Source organism: Melospiza georgiana, chromosome 3 (genome assembly GCF_028018845.1).
Source record: "Melospiza georgiana isolate bMelGeo1 chromosome 3, bMelGeo1.pri, whole genome shotgun sequence".
Lineage (NCBI taxonomy): Eukaryota > Metazoa > Chordata > Aves > Passeriformes > Passerellidae > Melospiza > Melospiza georgiana.
In genome coordinates this window covers 67,910,114-67,931,117 of record NC_080432.1, presented here as the reverse complement: position 1 = coordinate 67,931,117, position 21,004 = coordinate 67,910,114, and the positions used below count along the sequence as shown (strand labels likewise).

The following is a 21,004-nucleotide window of genomic DNA, read 5'->3' as shown; positions in this document are numbered from 1 at the left end:
ATCTAACAAGAAAACTGAGCTAAGATCCAGCCTGGGTCATCTAAATGATACCACACCACCATAAAGCCATCAGTTGATCGTAGATCTCTCAGTCACTTGTCCAGTTCTGATGCTCCAAAGGAAGGAGCTTCCCCCAAGGAAGGATATTCCCCAAAGGAAGAGCCAGTGTTGATAACAAAAAGCAGACACTTAGGTCAACACTGAAAGCTACAGAAGGAATACAGACCCAAGACCTACATGCAGAGGCAGCTTGTCAGCAGTCAACATTACGTTCTTTTGCATTTATCAGATGTTAAAATTGCTGCAGAAGTGGACACAGTCTCTCTGGCAGAACTTATAAAGAGTTATGCCAGGACAACAGCATCAAAGCTATAGAAGCTTACACTCTGCAAGCACAGATTTCCACACTCTCCTGCCTGGTCCCTGGACCTGGCAGGGGAACAATTAGAACCACTGGTTCTTTCCTATTCACAAAAAAAAAAAAAAAAAAAAAACAAACAAAAAAAACAAAAAAGCATTGCAGCAAAAGCCAACTTTCTCTGCTCTTTTTTTCTTTCAGTCACTGCTCCTGGACAGTAGTAGCCTGTTTGAAAACACCACAGCATCACCTGCCAGCCTCAGCTGCTGGCTAGAGGTCTACTCCTTCAAGGGCTGCCCAGAAGCCTTCAATAAATTCTCAGTGCAAAGGACTCAGTGTACAAATAAAACAAGGAACCACCTGCAGTAAAAAACTAGTTGCCTCTCTTGCCAACTACTTTCTTCCAGCTGACCACTCTTAAAGTCTTACTTGTTCATGGTTGTTTTAGTCTGCAAGGTAATTTTGTCACGGGACAGCTCATTGATTTAATTACTCATTACCGAATTTAGCACACCACCACCTAAATGCTCCCATTAGGGGAGATTGCCTTTGCCAGCAGAGAGCAAATACACCCAAGACTTTGTTAAGCAAGATACCATAAGAGCTCAGAACAGCAGATACAGTAACTTATTAAAGCAATTTAATGCCAAGCATTCGAACTAATTTGTGTACTTGCAGAAACTGGTTTAATCAGACTAACAGTGAAACATGCAGGCACAAAATATTTACAAACTGTGGAAAAACAAACAATGGATCACGCAGTACTTAAAGCAGTAATGCCATGCAAGTCATGTCTAAAACAACAAAAAGGAGTAAGTCAAACTAACTCAATCAAGCTGCTGTCTGAGATAATCTACATTTGCTTCACTTACATTTTCTGTAGTTCCAGTAATTACATGCAATCCATCATAAGTTGATTTGATGTACATTCCCTAAAGAAAAAATGAAAAACAAGTTTAAAGGCAAAACAAACCACATAACTTATCTGATTAAAACACTGTTGGCAACAGACTTAAAGCATTATTAAAACCAGTTAACAATTTGTATATTCTTCCTTAAAAAGTGTGTAGTCTAATATTACAACACTCTAAACTTCTTCACAGATCACTTTTAGTGTAATTTATTACAATATTTATAATGATTTAAAACACCTAGTGTATGGAATAACACTCAGAAACACTCTCTGGTTGGTCATAACAAACACTGCTGATTTTTCTGCCTTGTCAGACTTTGGCCTTGAACAGAATTTTATTTCCTTACTACCCAGCCTGCTTTAGAGGATGGCAGGTTTTACTAGGAGGCCATCAGTTCTCTCCAAACAGAGCGGACCCACACAGGTGGGCTACAAGTACTGCTGACATGTTCTTTTACAGCTTCTCTTGGTAAGTCAGTACACAGACAGCACCATAACCACAATGCTTACATAAGCACTAAAGTTCCAGCAGAGTATTTGTGGCTCTGTATGTTAATGCTGAGTGTGAACACAAGGACAAACTGGATGAAGTGGGTGTTGACTATAAGAACATCAAATTAAAAATCATGAACAGGCTATTAACTAATAATTACACAGATTTCCCACAAGAGGTGACCAGCACATTGATTTCATCATTTATGAACAAATACATAACTACTTTTCCTTTCTACATCTGTTGTTAGAAACACTAGCACTGAGAAGTACAGAACTGGATGTTACTCAGGAGCTGAAAGCAGCTCAGCTTTTAAAGTTACCACACTTACTTGAAAAATAGGTAGAAAATTAGATGATCTTTTTGACCTTTCCTCTCCAGCCAATTCTATGCCTGTTTTCCTGTCAGTATCCAATTGGGGGTACCAACCTCCTTATTTCTTATTTAGGCCAAGCTAGACTGGCTCTGCTTTGATGTAGCTTGTGTATTAACAAAGAGGTTCCCATAATTTCAAAAATGCATGACTGATTCAGTCTAATCCACTGGTCTAGGTAAGACTGTGCAGCTTTCTCTAAAAATGCTCATCTCTCCTGCCTTCAGGGCTAGGAGTGAATACAAATGCATGTAACAATTTAAATTCCCTCCAACTCATTCTAACACATCTGTTCCCTAGACAGAAAATCCACCGAGATTTCAAATTAAGTTTCTCATAACCAGCACTCAGCTAAGCAGAATCCATTGAACAAACAGGAGTCAGTAATAAGACATGGCCACCAAAGAGTTCAAAAATTCTCATTTTCCTGCTAACAGCAAACCTCCAAAATTCTCCCATTCATCTCTATCTTGCTATAAAAAACATAAAAAAAGCATCTTTCAAAATACAAACATAATTTCTCATTGCCTCCTCCCTCAGAAATTATATTTGGGATCAAGCCTATTAATGTGCATATCTGTGCCTGGCAGCCGCTCCAGCACACCTGACAACTGACCTTTTAGGGTTCCTTCTTGTGCCTCTTTGTTTTCCCCACAGATTACTACTGGATTTGAAATACCTTATTATAAAAACACACTTGCATAGGCTCACAGGGCTACCTATTAAATACTGGGAACATCACAACACTCCAGCATTGCTTCTTACCAGGCCTTCCCCAGGTTTAATGTTGGTTAAATGGACCTCCTCCAGACAGGCACACTGGCTCATCAGTGGGTCTGTGGTTGATCGGATGGCTTTGTCACAAATGCCATTTAAAGTCTTGGCCTGTAATGAGAACACACAAAAAGCAGTTAGGAAAATTTTCTCCTGGCTTCTTCCTCTTTTAGTTTTCAAATACATAAAGGAAATTGAGTTCTAAAATCACTGAAATAGAAGATTCATTTGTACAGATCTATTCTACAGCATGTTTACATCCTTACTGTAACACAGAAACAACCTGTTTACATTAGTGCCACCTTACCATCACTAAGAGATGCTGACACAGCCTCTGTCTGAAAAAACAAACACACAAAATATAACAAAAAATTGGGTTTGGGGTTTGTCTGCTCTAACCAAAATAGAAGTCACTAAAATATTGAAGCATTTTGGTGATTCCTTGTGGGAACAATTGACATTTTTCATGTTGTTCTGTATTTTTTCTATAAGAATACAACTAGACACATGTCACAAAAAGTGATGTGCTGGCCATTGACTTATCTGCACAAAACCTTGCAGTATAAGGTAGGACCATCCAGCACTCAAGTGCTTCTGCAGTACTTCTCTCAATTGTGCCTCTGAACTGACCTCTTCTGGAATGCTTACACAGGCAAGGTTCATATTTCCTTTTGACCAAAATATAACTGATCCTAAGCCAACATTATAAATACAGGCCAATTCTGACCTTGGGGTGTGTGTCAGTAAAGTTGGAGGCAGAATGGCTTTGCCTTGCGGAACACGTAACTATCAGAATGTCTAATCAAACATGAAAAAAGAAGAAAAAACAGTCAAAAAAATCTATTCCCTCTCTACACTCACAAATTTCATTATGTCCTACTGTGTTTTCTGCTTTGATATCAACTGAAGCAAAGCTGACACTCCAAGTAGGTTACAAAATCTTAAAGGAGAGGGGAGAGAAGTTTACTACACAGTACAGTAGTTAGCTATAAACAGTTTGGGAACCTGCAAGGTAAGTCACCTTTCACAAGGGGCTTGGATCCTTCAGTCAAAGTAGACACATGTAACTACAGAACAGGGGGGAGCTGTGTCATAGGAAGACATAGCTTTGGATTACAATGGTCCCTGGAAACAATAGCTCCAACGTTTTCTGTTTCGTTTTACGTCAGATTTATAGAACAGCAATAAAATAAATCAAAACAATGTTTAAGTGTGAATGCGAGGAACTGCTCAAACAAGGGAATTCCAAACAACAATACCTACTTCCAGTGTGGGTGTGCACAAATGGAAAAAGAAAGATACAGAGAACTGCCTTTTACATGGTCTCGTTATTTATGAACAAAATTATTTTTAGTTATTGTGCTACTAAATTCCTAAGCATCTATGAGCTACCGGAAGGCCTTATCAAAGAGCACAGCCTGGCTCATGTCAAAAGCAGGAAGCGATGATTAAGTGTTACAAAATATAAAAAGCATTCCATTACACTCTGCATTTGGTCACAAGGCTCCTTCAAACAGCCCTAAAAACTTCAAGCTCAAGTACAGAGCCAGAGCTTCATTTCTGTGGCAGGGCAGTTCTTTTACATGAAGAAGCATAATAAGGCAGAGCCTCTGCTTATTAAGGTGCTAAATGAACGTCACAGGCATAATTGGTTTATTTAGCCTGTGATCATTTTACAGGACTAGTCCTCCCTTGAAAATCTGAGGTTAAATCCTCTTGGAAATATAGCTGTGTAATGAAACTTTAAGGAATACTTGACTATGCTCTCACTGCACACTATCCATCTGCTGAAATTTCAGTGATTTCCTCTCCAGGAAAGAACATTCACAAAACAAGTCATAGTAATGTTTACTTGCATGATATGCTTGTGCATTTGGGACTGAAAAGCTGTTGTCAATAGTCAGCATAGAAGCAACCAAATGTGAATGCAGACAGCTGAGTTTCAACAGAAACATAAACTTACCACAGTCTGGACTTTATCTTCCATGTCAGCCACAGTGCAATCCTAAAAATAAAACAAGAACAAAACCCCTACATTAACCAATAAACATGGAAACAAATCATCTCTGAAAACTCTACAAAACTTCCATTTTAACCTCAAATAGAAATAGAGTTATTCATGCTGCAGGGATTAGTCAGATTAGTTTCACCCAGTAGGGCTCAAAAGGACTATTAAGCAACTATTTTCTGGCCCTGGCAGAAAGCAATAATAAACCTTGAAAACTAAGAGAATGTGGGATTCAATTACAGCAGCTGACTTTTCCAGCAAAGCAGAACCTTGCACAATTAAATCAGATTCTCAGAAGGCCAGGCAGAGGTGCTTGTCTTACACTGATAAACCCCAACTCAGGTACTCCTCTGTCCCAGGCACCAAAATGGATCTAAAGCATTCTGTTCAAAATAGAAGGGAAAGTGATTTTCTAAAAAATATGCTATCAGTGACATTCCTGAAGGGCAGAGGACTGCACACAAGGCATTATTTACACAGGTATAAAAGTTTTTGTCCTGAAACAAGTTAATGTAAAAATCTACAGAAGTCATCACTGTTTTCTGCAAGAAGTGCTGAAGAGTGGAGAATGATATTATGCTCAGATTAAAAACTTAAAACAGCAAGTAAATAATAGACCAAGATTTACAATATCTACAAGGAGACAACCCCCAAGCATTTTATTAGCCTGAAGGAGGAGTTGTGTTGGAGAAGTTTGTAGAGGCCTTTCCCCTGCTTTTCTCTGCTAAATACATCTGCACAAATCAATAGCAAATGCCATCATGCAGCCAAAATGCTCAATATTTCAAAGTCCTTCTGCTCCCACTGATTTCTGTTTATCCTGTTTATCATTTCAGCCCTAAAGTTTGACATGGAACTTTAAGTGGAGTAAAATTCTCTCCTTGAATCTATATAGCTATCATCAAAGGTAACTAGAATCTTCTCACATTCCTGCCATGCTTTATTATGATATGCTTTTATGCATCATTTATGATTATGCAGAGCAGCATTGGTTCCACGAGAGCCACTTTGGCCTCTTCACCACTAGAACTGACCACCTGTAGTCTATGCCTTAATAAGGAATACTTCTGAAGTCTAAAAACCCTCCTAAAGACTTTTCCACTGTGTCTTTTTTCCATATCTGCAGACTCCTTCAGACTATTCTAGCACATGTGCCCTGTCCCAGGACAAAATCATCTTTGTTGGTTCTTCCCCCATTAATGCTTTTCTCATATGCACCAAGCCCATCTTTTATGATGGCTCATATCAAATTGTCAGAAGTAGTCTGACATTTTTTAAAAGTTGCTGTTCACAACTTTGATTCCCCTGCTATCAAGGGCTGACCTAAGAGAAAGATCAGGCACACTTTTTAGCAGCTCTATTCACACATTCAGCAATCTCCTATCTCAGTTCCTATAGCACCCTTGGGTGAACACCATCTGCTGCTAGAAACATGAACTGTTCCACTGCACAATCTGCACATCTGTAGCTGTAAATCACTGAGTTTGTGCAATTGCACACAGAGTGCCCCAGCAAGAAGGGCACTGAGCAGCAGGCATGCACACCTTGGGGTAGCCAGACACCATCCTTTCACAATGACAACTGACATCACTGGGTGGCATCACAGCTTGACAACTCAGGATGTTTCTGTCCTTTGACATCATCCCTTCAGCACGGAGAGGAAATCACCCATGTCACAGGGCATGGTCCTCCAGAGTTCAAACATTACATGGGCACAGAATAATGGTTATGAGCAAGTTTGGCACTCACTGAAGTGTGCACACAGTGTTTCACAGCCACAGCAGTGCCATGCTCTCAGAACAGGCTGAAAAGCAGGCAGCGTTATTCAGAGAGCAAAATTTTATGTCAGCTACCAAGATTACCACGGCTGCTACATGTCCTTTTAGCTATTATTTACAGAAGCAGTCATCATACAGCTGGTAAATTAAAGTTTTGAAAAATATTCTGGTCTTGCAATAGTGGCAGAAGCAGTCTGGCTAGTGGGATCTGTATCATAAAGGTGGCAGCTCCTTCCATTACATGAAGCATTTCCCATTTGATAGCTACAACATCCTGCATGAGACAAGATCTATGGAGTCTGCAAACATAGGTACAAAAAACAATGGAGCCATATTTTTGTTTAGAGTTAGCACTGATAACTGTTTTTCAACATGCTGCTTGGAATGTGAAAATCTTCAAATGCAGATCAACTATTTCAAAGATTTTTTTCTCTTTCCAGTAAGCTCAAGAAAATAAGAGTAGTCTTTAAGCTGCAGTCAGCTTAAGACAGAGACAGCAATACCAAAATTGATAATTAAATTGAAAGGCAGGGGGAACAACAGAAAAACCCCACAACTCAGAAACACGGACAACTGAAACTGACCTTCATGGATGTTCAAAATTAAAAGTAAGCTCTCATTCCCAGAACTGCCTTTCATTAGCACTCAGCACAAAGCAATCACATTACTTCCCCAACATCTCATTTCCTTCCCTTTTGGAAAGCAGAGAGGAAAAGAAATCAGCTGACCTTTTGAACAGTAGTAGTGAGGTCCAAGCAGAGCTGAATGATTCTGTTCTTCATTGATGAAAAGTCAGCAATACCTGTAAATGGGGTCCTACAACAAGAGAAAATTCCCCTTAGATTGGAGGGACCAGCCTTCTCCATTCCTACTTTACCAGTGAGGAAGAGCATATGAGAGCAAATGCTGCAACTCTGACACTGACACAGGTGTGAGGATAGATTTACAATGTAAATATTCCTGACTGCATAGTCATGGCTCCACTTTTGCACCAAAACTGGGAATTTTCTAGCCCTGTCCTTGGGTTTACCAGCGAGAGAACCTTCAACTTCCTGACCGGACAAGGGAAAAACAGTTCTCTAAAAGAAGAAAAATAGATTTTCACATTTTACACACAGAGGTCCAATGAGACTTAGAGAAGAACCATTACAGGTAGGGCAGCTTTAGGACCTGAAGAGTCCTACCTCTGACCTTTCAATTTCAAAGTTTAGAAGAAGGGTTGAGAAATAACCATAGCAGGTCTGGAAATGGACAAGCCAGCAGTTTTGATAACTGTGAGTTACAGAAAAAAATCTAGGGTTGAGCTGCCAGCAACAGAGTGAGAGGAGAGGACCAGGTGAGAGGCACAAAGGGTTAACATCACTGCCTGGACACAGATAAAGTCCTCACTTGAGAGCAGGAAAAAGGATAAAAGTGCACCTTGCTGCCAGTCCCTGTGCAGTCATTCTCCTAACTCTCCTTCTCAGGCAAGCTAGCAAGGGCTTTGAGAATTTGTGCTCAGCTCTTATCATGGACGGCACCCCTGCCAGCACCTGACCTGCTGCAGTTGTAACAAAATAACTTCGGCTCTTTCCAGGCCAAAAAAAATTTAATAAGACCAAACAAAAGAGAAAAGGAAACAGCAGAAGGATAATCTCTTCCACTGCTCAGTTTTCAAATAACGTAGCTAAGGCCATGATTTCAGCAGAACATTTAAAAAATCTTCCAGGAAGGGATCTGCCAATGACAAGTAATCTAGAAGCTGGGAAAACCATGTGTATGAGAAACTAACCTAAAAGGGAACACCCATACTTTTACAAATACCATTTTGAGTGCAACGTTAACAGTTTCATTGCTTTTAGCAAGAGTGGAAGTGGCAAGAATAGATACTATAGGTTAAATTTATCCACTAGGGGTCTTCTAGCAACACCAAAAAAAAAGGGGTTAGCAACAACAAGATCTTTACACCCAAGCATCTAGGAAAGGCCCTACAAAGAGAAGCAATCTTTAGATTCTTTAGAGCAGCAAATTAAAATTCAACCATTTCATTCTTACCTGTCCAACCACGCAAGCAAGGCTTTAGCAGCACCAATAAGCTCCACGACAGAAGTAAGGAATTCATTGGGGGGCTTGCGAGAGGTATTTCCATCGTAACTGGAACTTTTCCTACGGCTGCTGATGTAGTTCTGCAGATTGTTGGATGACCCTCGCAGCTTGAGAACCAGGTTCTTCATGTTGTCTGTTTCAAGGCCATAGTTCTGCAAGGAACATTATGAGGCTTGATAATTATCCTTGTTGAGTTCTCCTATTTATTATAAAACAAGTTAAAAGCTCACATGGGATGAGAAGTCTTGATGATTTGCACAACTTTCTCATGGCTTTTTGGCAAAAATGCCTTGAAAGATTAGTTCTATGCTGTAGCCAGTAAAGAATACTTTTCTAAGTGCCAAACCTCAGTTTCTGTCATTAATGAGATTTAAGGACACTTTTTCATCAGAATCAAGTCCCAATGTCCTAATAGATATCATTTACTTGTTAAATGTGTTGTTTTTCTTTGTGTTAAAGAAAAGCAAGCATTTTGTTTTTCTTAAAACATTTTCTATCATGTGGTAAATAAACACTGAAGTAACATTTTATTCACAACTAAAGATAAGTTAAATCTGGTAAGAGATTAAAACATCAACAGGAAGCAAATGCAGTTTTGCAATCAAAAGCTTAAATAAATATTTGAATCACCAGTTTTCAGTAACTGTGCTCCTTGACTACAACAGGGCAATTATTTGCAAGTTTGAGGAGAGTGTTAACATCGTACATGGTAATTAAACCCATTTTTAGGCATCAAATTTTTCATTCATTTACAAAACAAAGATCTGAGAGCCTTGCCTACAACTTCAACTTTAGAGACTCAAATTCCTACTTTCCTTGAGAAAAAAACCCAAAAACAAAAGAGTGCCAAACAACAACAAAAGAACCACTCCCACCAGAACAAAACAAACACACAAAAATACAAGAGAGTCCTGCTCTTCACTTTTCTTTTGCTGCTGCAGATTCTTGCAACCTAACTCCAACTTCCATAGTTCAGTCAGATATATTCTATACTCCTACTTTCCTACTCAAAAACTTAAACCAACTAAGGCAAATTTTAATTACATTTAAATCCTAGTTGCTGGCTTGTAGCTCCATTGCGTCCAGAGTGAAGCATCTCTAAAGCAGGCTGGAACATTTCAGATTAAGTAATTTACAAAATGTAAGAATCTTTGACCCAAAGAAACACATGTCTCCAGTGTATGGAGAGGTGTCAGCTACACAGCTACCTTTAAAATCCTACTGCCTCCTATGGATAAGATCCCAGTGGGTTTGAGTTACACAAGTGCCTCCCTCCTCCACCTCAGGGCTCTTGGCAAGGAAATACCCTTAATGTGCAGCCAGGAGTAAGGGTTGAAAGGATATGTCCAATTTTAAAAAATGCCACTGTTGCAACAGCAAAGGATATCCTTAAATTTTCCAGGATTACAGAAAGGGAAAGATCTGGATTACTAAACAACTTTAAAGTACTTGCACACTGTGATGTGTGAACTTATCACCTTTTAATTTTAACAGAAAAGAAAAAAAAAAGAAAAAACAACACCAAAAAACACACACAAAAACCCCAGCACCCCAAGAGCATTATTTTGATGCATTTCTTGCAGTTAGTTTTATCCTTCTCTTAGAAGATTGAATATTAGTCTATTGTTGAGGGAATACTTTTTCACAAACAGGTCTGGATGTGGGGCAAGTCCCTATAATGACAAGAAAGTAGCCACATATCAGAAACCCTGCCCTTACAGAGGGGAACTAGAGGATGCTGATCCTCTGCTTTCATAAAGGGACAGAAAACAGAAAATACTTTTTCTGTGCAGAGGTACAACCCACTCACCCTGATCAGAACTTGAGAGTTTTCATGTAATTAAGTATCTCCAGATCTTTCTTTCTGTCATTCAGATGCAGAAACTCAGCCAAGCACCTGTGGGTACTTGAGATTAGAGGTGGCACCAGCATTTAAGAGGATATGTGTTGTTAATGTACCAGGTAAGCTTTTGGGCTTGGCCTTAAAACATTCACATACCCCTTATCACACCTTTCACCTTATTTATACCACAGGTGAGTCTGGCGTGACTCTTCCAGTTCAGGTAGATTTTCAATAATTCTGTCAAGTTGTTCTCAGTTTTGAGGGTGACTTCAGCAACACATGTGCAGCCTCTAGGGATGCAGGGGCTCCAGCTGATAACTGCAACTGGTGTCTCCAAAAGATTCTCAAGAGCCCATCACAGCCAAGCTCCAAGTCACTGCTCTAAGAAGTTCCCTCCTACAGTTTCCCCCAAGGGCTCTACAGAGTGCACCTCCACTGCTAAACCAGCAGTTTGTGCTTCAGGAAAGGTCCTGACCGAGCACCACACCCACCCAGCACAACACAGGGTATGCAGCTCTTGAGTACCAGTCCCAAACTGGACAACTGTGGATCAGCCCTAGTGGATGAACTACCTCAGAAACAGGAGTCATCCCAACCCAAGCCACCTTTGCTCCACCAGTCCCCTCACTTTCTGCTTTAATATACAAAAAGCATTTTGCCCCTTCACCGGGTACAGCAATGCCTTTATCCAAGCTGAAACTCTCTTGACCAGCTCTCACATCACCAACTATTCTTTCTCCTTCACTTGCAATGTCCAGTCTGTTGGGAGGGTTGGCTTGGGGATCTAAACAATACAAAGAAATCTAATCCCTTGGTTTAGCTCCCTGAAGTAGCTCACTTCAGGGTCAGGTGAGTGCAAGCACAAAGGATCACTAATCAGAGGACAGGAGGGGGTGGAGACAGCAGCTGACTTGGATTAATTGAACTTGTCATAGAACTGTAGCCCCAGTCCACGACAGATAGGAATGCTGATATTGTGGCAGCACACCAAACAACCTTCACAGTGATACACAGTCAAAGTGCAAAGCTTAGCAAGCTTTTCTTGAAATATTTCCACAGGATTAAGGCTACAAGAGTTAACAAATCATTACTTAAGCAACCAAAAGGTTTTGGTTGCTTAAGTAATTGTTAGATGTTGCTCATGAACCAAAAAAAAAGAAGGTTGCACTTTACTAGTACTCCTGATTTTAAACATGAAAGTTGTTTTGACCTAAACACAGGCTGAAGCCAGCGGTCAAGAGCACCTGATGTCAAACATTCCCAGGCTATTACTCATTAACCTGGGGAGCCACATGCAGGGCTGGAGGAGAGGCAGCACCCACACGTGCAGGAGAGAGTTCACTCCTTTCTAAACTCCATCTCATTTAATGCGAAAAAGTAATCTGACCAAATAATGGCTCAAGGTCAGGCAGCCAACAAACAAAAAGATAAAAAAAAAACAAAACAAAAAACCAAACGTGGCTAACTGAAGTCAAAAGAGCAGAGCAGTCGTGTCAGAGCTGAATTGGGCTGATGAAGAGCTCTGCTACTGCCCAGGGACAGCATCCTCTTCCCTTTCACAGCCAGGGTCACATGCTGCAATGTGATGAGTTAGACAGACCGGCTGACTGAACTGAAAATCTGCTCTGGGAAAAAAAGTGAATAAAACCAATCCAAATGCTTGCTCAGATGCTGACCCAACTCACTGCAGGCTATATAAAGAATTAACACAAGGTACTGTCACAGTCACCCATTCTTGCTCTTTTCTTTCTACCAAAAATGCATTCTAAAGAATCCTCTGGAGTAGTAAACTTCCTAATAAACAACAAAAAATTTGAAGCATCTAAAAAAACTAAAATCTTATGTGGCAGTGCATAGATATGATTAGGATGATTTTTACATGATTAGGACCCAAAGGGTAAGTGTTCACAAATGCTTTTTTTTTTCATGTTATGATGTTATATTTTGTTATGCTGCAAACATGCTGGCAGAACATTACCACCAGTAAAATTATGAAAGGCACAACTATGTCCTTTTTTGGTTAATGGGTTTTTCAGAGTTTGGGGTGTTTTTTTTAAATTGTATATAACTAGTATCTTTTTATTCTAACCTCAAGAAAAATCCAGTGCATTTTTGTTTCCAAACTCTCCCATCATACAGTGTAGGCAAAGATTCAGAAATCAAATCCAAAGAACACATTACAAGTGAAAATATTTGCATAGTTTCTTGCTTACATTGTTTTATATTCATTAAGCCCTCAAAAGCTTGTTTTCTGTCCCTGCTTTTGTGGTTTGAAAAGCAGTTATGTATGTTTGTTCCCTTCTCCCCCAAATACTTCAATCAACAAAGAAACATGATCTTTCTTCCATCCCTTTCCCTCCCCCCACCAAGCAGTACTGTCAACAAAAAGTTGAAATACTCAAGTTGATGATTTTTTCCCCTCTTCAGGGGAATTCAGGTCCTTTGATATATCCTCTAAATTCCTCAAATAAGTCTCCAACACCTGTTCAGAAAACTCTATTAGACCAATTCAAGACCAACAGAAATGTTGTATTCCAGTCTGCACTCTCCTGCTGGCTCTTCAAGATGCTGCATAAGCAGCCACTGCCATGAGGACATGAGGGAACACTGCCTCACCACCAGAGCAGCAGAGCAAGATCCAATTATTTCCTTTTCACACCAGAAACTTCCAGACACATTTTTAGCTCAGTGATGCCAAATAGTACTCAGTCCCTAGAAAAACTGAATTAAAAAATCAGGTGCATTTGGTGTCCTCTCTGAAGGCAAGGACTATGTTCACACTCTATTTAGCGACTGATCTACAGAGGCTGGAACAAACGTCTCTATGGTGAATGCTTGAAAAGAGATAGTGCAGGAGAAAGAGGTTCCAAAGAGAGAAGAGAGCTTCCTCACTGCCTGCAGAGCCACAAGTGTTCTTGTGGTGTGAGGGAACCAAAGCATTGATCTGAAGGAAACTTAGCTGGGGAACTGCCAAGGCAAAACTAGGTAAAAGGGAAAATTCTTCTTGGGAGCTCCAGGACTGGGAAAGCACCAAAACCCCTCTCAGCCTTTCTCCACCAAGAATGACAACCTTGCAAAGAGTGACAGCAGGCTGGCCCAGCCAATGCTACATCACCACAGTGTAAGCTGACAGCTTAGTGGGGGGAGGCAGTGGGGTCAAAAAGGGAGCCACAAAAAAGAAAAAAAGTATTAAAAAAAGAAAAAAAGTAGTTCCTTTGCTTACAAGGCTCCAAAGTTGAGGAAGTGTCAGCATATGTCCAAAACATCCACTAAACAATAAACATTCCCACTTTCAAAGAACTAATGCAGGTGGAATCAGGAAACCTCTCACTTGCACAAAAGGAAGAAACAATAAAAAAATTTAGTTGCCACTAGCATTCCAAGTACCCCTTGGAAACAAAATCAGTGGTGATTCTATGCAGCTCCAAAAACCCAAGGGAACAGGCATCAGAAGGTGGGAAAGGGCATACTGAAAACACAGGAATTCTTCCTTCACCTCTTAAAAAGGGAACAAGTACACTTCAGCTGTTATATGCAATATCTGTCTAATGCATTAACTTGAGCTGCATTTCACAAAGGATTTCCAGAAATGGGTCTGAGGTCAAAACTTTTGTCTACAAAGGAAATTAGAAGGAAATTGTAAGAGATAAAACACAGCTTTAGGTTCTGGCAGCTGTCCAGCTTTGTTCACTTTATTCTAACATTTTTAAGAGAATAAAAAAGTGCCTTTGGGGACTACCACGTAGATGACTTCAGTCAGGACCATATACAGCCCACACTACATTTACTAACTCACCAGACTCCCACACTTGCCCAACAAGTTCCTTCCCACACCACAAGCTGTTTTTCAGTCCAGCTACATTCTTCTATTAGGTTTTCAAGTTAATGTTAAAATTTTTTGGTAGCTCAAATACCTAAAGGAAATAAAACACTCTTTAAAGTATAAGAGTAACTTTTTTGAGAAACATTTTAGATTGTTTGAAGAGATTGCATTAAATATGCTTCTTTCAGTACAGTTTGCTCCAGGTAGTGGAGTAGGAACACTCCCTGTAGCACCTCTCTGCAGCAAATAAAGCACACATCACAGAGACAATAAACACTCTCCATTTTAAGAAGCATATGCAGGCTGCTCCAAACCTTGCCTAATGTAGGGAAGACAGGCCATTGCTGGCCAAGGAATCATCAGGCAGGCTTTCCCACCCTCCTCCCTCATGTAATTATATATACACCTCTGGTGCTCATTACACTGCACTACATCAAACAGGCCTTCAAGGCTGTGACCAGAATATGGCTTTTGAATAAAGCCTGCACAAGTAAAACAATCCAAAATATATTTATGCTTCTCAGAGCATGTTTGTTTTCAAAGTATCTGCAGTTATATATCAGGAGTAGGACAAAAGAACAGCTTAAGTTCTGAATCCAGTGAAGAGTTCAGCTAAACTGTAACTGAGCTGGCAAAACATCCCTCATCTCAAGAATTAATTTTTCTTCACTTCCTAGGTTTGCCACAGAATTACCCTAGACCTATTTCAACTGATGTGAGGAACTTCTAGCACCTGTAATTTCAAGTTTCTTTTCTGTCTTCTAAGACAAACTGTTCACTAACAGGAGCTACAAGATCTAACATCGTCACTCAGACAACTTCTTTTGAAAGTGCAAGCAAATGAACTGAAGTTGTCTCTTATCAGGAAAAAGTTAGAGAGCTATTAATACAAAACTTGCAAGAATTAAATGAATTCTTACTTTTTTATTTTATTGTGACATGTAACAGAAAGCAAGAGACAAATGTATTTTGGTTTTACCCATCTTGCTTTGGTTATTCACCAAAAAAAGCCCTTTAAGAAATTCTTTGTATATCTGCTCACAATGTAACTAACCAGTGCACACAGGAGATCCACAGCCTCTAGAACCAGCTCCTGGTGTCCAATGCGTGAGATCCCCAAGTCTTCAAGGTCCTGGTGAGAAATCTGTAACAGCTGCTCACCATTTATCTTCTCCCGTTCAAATTTATGGACATACTGCTGCAGGCAATCATCCAGGCCTGCCAAAACACAAAAGAGAGACAAGGGGACATTAGAAACAAACAAACAAACCCCTCCCAAAAAAAAAAAAATCTAGAAAAAGGCAGAAATTTAAAGTTCATATAATATACAATGCAAAATTATGAATGAAACTTGCAGTGGCTGAGGTTGTGCCACAGGAGCACAGAAATAGAGCACATAAGTTATGGGGATCTTTGGGTCACCTAAGTCAAGGCACCGCCTGCCTGCTCCTTGTGGATCAAGCTCAGCCAGTAAAAATGTGCTTTGTTGTCTGCACAGGCAAAGTGACCAAGGGACATACACATCAGGGTAACCCAAACCCTGAGGGGCATCCAGAGCAACAACAAAAAAATAACAACCGTCCAAAAAAAAAAACCCATCCAGGGCAAGGCAAGAAGAAGGATCTTGCCCAATGCCTGTTAAACAAGCAAAGAAACAAAAGCAGAAACTGATGAGAAGGAAAATGACCAAAAAAAAAAAAATAAAATAAACCACAGAGGCAAAGCAATCAAAAGGATGTTTGGCTCAAGTCTCATTATTACCTTGATTTATAAGAGCCTTCAGCTTCCTGAAGGAGCCATTGCTTCCCCTTTCTGAGGATCAACAACACACACCAATAAGAAATCTAAATCATTTTTCTATCTAGAAGTATTTTTAAAACAGTTTAGACTATTTTGTCCCAGCAATATCCCCAAAATCCTCATTTTAAGCAATGATTCTATGATCCTGTTCTCTACAGTAGGTTTTTCCAAGTGATTACAGAAAGTGTTTCTGGTTTTTATATCATTTTACTCTAAGCTTCACGTGTTAATCCTGTTTCCTTGTATATTTTCCTTATTTCCTCTGTTGTTTAAGAGCCTGTGAACAGCAACAATCTGGGGGAGAATTTGGATGGCTGTGTTATTTTTTAAATGTTTCAGTGCTCTTGTAACTCTGTTCCCCTTCAATATTTTGGCTGGAGCAAAAGGAACAGACCCAATTAGGTCTGTTTCACAGGAATAAACCACACTCACTGAAAACAGTTGACATGAGCAAAAATTCAAATAACACATTTGACGTCTTCTTTGTTTTGTCCAATACAGCTACATTGTTTTACCATTCCTTTTTAAAAAAAGGTTGAACCTTTACTTGAATAAAGGATGTTTATGCACAACTCCGGTTCAAAAGGAAACCATTGAGATGGACAGGATATCAAACGCAGCAGATGAGAAACACGAACAGCATCCTGAACTACAGAGAAACAAGAGCCAAAGCACCAGCACTCAGCTCCACTCGTGGAGCTGCAGCAGCAGCCTGGAAAACAAGCACTCCCAGCACACTCTACCACCAAGAAAACACTTGACTCAAATCACAAAGGGGGTTTGAGGAGTCACATGAAACAAATTGACGCCCAAACAGCGGCAGGAGCAGGCACTGCTTCCCCACAGTGCCTGTGCACAGCAGATGTGCAGAGGATGGGCTCCAAAGGCACAGCAGATGTGCAGAGGATGGGCTCCAAAGGCACAGCAGAGGATGGGCTCCAAAGGCACAGCAGATATTCAGAGGATGGGCTCCAAAGGCACAGCAGATATTCAGAGGATGGGCTCCAAAGGCACAGCAGAGGTGCAGAGGATGGGCTCCCAAAGGCACAGCAGAGGATGGGCTCCCAAAGGCACAGCAGATACTCAGAGGATGGGCTCCAAAGGCACAGCAGATGTGCAGAGGATGGGCTCCAAAGGCACAGCAGAGGATAGGCTCCAAAGGCACAGCAGAGGTGCAGAGGATGGGCTCCAAAGGCACAGCAGATACTCAGAGGATGGGCTCCAAAGGCACAGCAGATACTCAGAGGATGGGCTCCAAAGGCACAGCAGATACTCAGAGGATGGGCTCCAAAGGCACAGCAGATACTCAGAGGATGGGCTCCAAAGGCACAGCAGATACTCAGAGGATGGGCTCCAAAGGCACAGCAGAGAATGGGCTCCAAAAGCACAGCAGAGGAGGGGCTCCAAAGGCACAGCAGAGGAGCAGAGGATGGGCTCCAAAGGCACAGCAGAGGATGGGCTCCAAAGGCACAGCCCGACTGAACACACACCTCTCACCCTTCCAAGCGCATGAGGACAGACACCCCTTCACATGACTCAGGCAAGATTAATTATGAGAGTAAATCAACATCTGGCTGAACAAGCTCCACTCCTCCCTGTGCAGAGCTACCAGTGCACACAGCTTGATTTTAAGTGTAATTATGAATGGAAAAACCTGCATGCAAGTCTAGCAGTCTCCCAGGGCTACAGTTGTTCAGGGTACACTCTTGTTTCTTCCCATATGTCTTGGCAAAGCTGCACAAATTTTGAAAATTGAGCCCACTGTTCTCTTTCCCACAGGCACCAAATTCCTCCTTAGGCTATACAAACTCTTTTCCCAGGAAAAATAATAAAATAAAATAACTGGCCTTCATTGTTTAACAATTTATTTTTTCAAACAAATTCACAACCATGAATGACATACAGTGCACATATTTGGCATTCCCAATTTTTATTGCTGCCTCACAGACCACTGTTTCCCATCATTTGCTCTTGTAAGGCCATAGTTTCCATTACAAACTACACAAACACCTAAAATAAAACACTTCATTCAGCACGCAGTCAAAGCTTTATTTTTAAAGCTCTTCATGCAGTTTGGATTTTGTCTATTATCCTTTCCAGAATTTCATTTTATGCTAAATCATAGAGATTCAAATGTATATACCCTCTCCAAAAAATACAACGAGTCTTCATTTGCCTGTGCTTTTTTAAACTCATGCTTGCCCATTCTTGAAGGTCTACTAAAAAAATGAAGGGCTACTTTAAAATTTTTTTTGTAATGAAGAGCCCTTAAAAACACTGTAGGACTATATAAAATAAGATATTACAAAATTGCACAAACGTTGACTCAAAATAGCCAACACAATGGCACAAATGCTCAGCTAGACTGGTATTTAAATGACCAAAACTGGTATTTGGTATTAAATGACCAAAACTATGCAAAGCAGGAAGTGAAGACAGACCCACTAATGTACTACTCATGTACTGGTAGATAGTTTAAGATGAACTTACTAGCATTAGGAAAATTGCTTTTGTTTTTACAAAGAAACCTAGGGGGAAATATTAAACAATTTAATTGAGATTGCAACCACATTTTATAGCCTACAGTTTAATTTTCCATGGTATGAATGAAATGTCTCATCACATGGGAATCAAACACATCATGCGCAAACCACACTTCCAAGAGGGAAGGGAGAAGGGAGGAAGGACTCATAACCCAATTCAATAAATTTTAATAATATTTAAGCAAAGTTTTAAAATCAGCATTCACATGTCACCAGTAGTCTAAATGAACTGATTATTTTTCCCTTCTTCCACACATTTATATTCTTTCCATGTGTTTTTTTCCATGAACTTCAGAATCTTATGGAGACTTGCTACTGTCAATTGCAATGTCTGGATATTGCTGAAGAACTTAGATGAATTAAAAACAATAAAAAGCAAGTAGAGATTACTTGGAAAAATTCTTACACTACTTAGAAAGACACTTTCTTACATGCCCGGCAATTTTCAACAGTGCAATATTAGCAGGTTCAAGCAAGAAAGTAGTTTTCTGTATTTCTGAAAAAAACACAATTAAGACTGACATTGAAAAAAGGTATCTATATTTATCTCATTTATCCACTGAAGAGCCTTTCTCAAAACTGACCTATTAATTTTCAACTCAAAATGTGTTTAAAAAGCATTTGTCTCAATCACGTGTGAAATCTTTACATTATTGCACATACAACAAAACCGTGCACAAAAGAATGTCCTTTCTGTTTATGTAATTGTTAGAGGATGAGGAAAGGTATAAATAAAAATAGCAATTGCAGAATATTATTCAAGTTTTAGAACACTAGTAGCAGACATTATTTGGGGGAGGGAGAGTGGAAGAAACAGACTAAATTCAGTTAGGTTTTCACAACTCACATAGCACTTTCTGATGAACAGCAGTGTAATTTGAACAAAACTCCCTCCAAAATTTTGGCAGGTGTAGAGATGTGCAATAGATCCTAAGAACTGTCTAGACTTTTCTGTCTAAAATAACCACCAAGAAAAGCACCCCCGAAGACATTCAATACCTTGCATTCATGCAAAAACATTAGGACAGAGCTTACACTTAAGGATTTGCACTGATACCAATCTCAGTCTGTTTCCACAATTAAGAAAGTTATTTTGTATAAGAATTGAGGGGAGGAAAGAGACAACTTGGAGGGAGTTAAGGGTGAGGCTTGGGTCCCAGCCATAACTATCGGTTTTCTATTCAGACAGAATTAACATTTCTATAGTTGAGAGATATCAGCCATGGAGCAGTGGCATACCTGACTCCCCAAAAACTAGAGGTGTGTTTTGTGAGCAAAGTCCTTAAAAAAGCGTGAGCTGGACACTACAAAACAATTTACTTACCATAAAGCCACAATTAGCTAATCCATCACAGGCACAGCTGACTTACCACCTCTTTTTTCCTCCCTCACTCTCTTTTCTTGTGATACTACAGCCAACAGACAGTGGTATCTGTGATCTCTTTTCTTGTGATAGCACAGCCAACTGTCCCACACAGCAGGGTAGGGGGGGCAGAGAGCAAGGAAGAGGAGATGGACAGGGCAAGGGACTGAGGAGGGGAGGGGAAGCCGGCATGTGACAGGGATTGATTTCCTCACATTTAAGAACAGATTCTCAGGACAGCTCATAAAAGGCCAAAAGTTGACAGCAGGAAGCGGGAGGAGCTCAAGCCACTTGAAAAGAGGAAGAATTCACAAGTACAAAAGTTTTTCCTTCACCAAGCAGGAATATGGGGATCATTGCTCACTGCCTCAAGGAAATAAAGCATTGTTATGATCATGTTCTCTCCTCTGTTGGGCCACTCTAACAAGCAGGCAGCACCTGGCATCTCAGCACAGAACCAAGGTTCAACTACAACCCTCATCCCATTAAGGGGCTCCCTGGGACCTTGGATGGCCTGTAAGGATAGGACTGCCAAAGTGATCTTGGCCTCTTCAGCTTTAAACTGACCCTCCCACCTGAAAAAGTCACTCTTATTCTGGTCTCATCTTCAGGGTCTATATCATTGACACTTTTAGTACCTAAAGATTCCCTGCACACATCAACTTCATCCCTCCCAAGCCTTGCAAGATAATCAGTTGCATGAGAATCTTTGGCATATCCCATGGTACATGCCATTATACTGTCATTTACGTTCCACATCATTTTATAACAGCTACTGTGATAGCTTCCTCCATCAGAAATCATTTCCTCTATTTCCAGAACTGGAAGAAATTAATCAAAGATAAAGCAG

The 21,004-nt window shown here is 40.3% G+C and overlaps 1 protein-coding gene across 1 annotated transcript in view; it reads right to left on the bottom strand.

Moving 5' to 3' along the window:
* The window catches only part of CNKSR3 (CNKSR family member 3), a 55,005-nt gene that overhangs the window by 10,230 nt on the left and 23,771 nt on the right, over positions 1-21,004 (bottom strand). Inside the window, exons 2-7 of the mRNA XM_058019995.1 lie at positions 15,503-15,666; positions 8,732-8,934; positions 7,426-7,513; positions 4,875-4,916; positions 2,903-3,022; positions 1,231-1,290 (exon numbers count right to left, since the gene is read on the bottom strand). Coding sequence (XP_057875978.1) covers positions 1,231-1,290; positions 2,903-3,022; positions 4,875-4,916; positions 7,426-7,513; positions 8,732-8,934; positions 15,503-15,666 — 677 coding nt within the window. The remainder of the gene's footprint in view (positions 1-1,230; positions 1,291-2,902; positions 3,023-4,874; positions 4,917-7,425; positions 7,514-8,731; positions 8,935-15,502; positions 15,667-21,004) is intronic.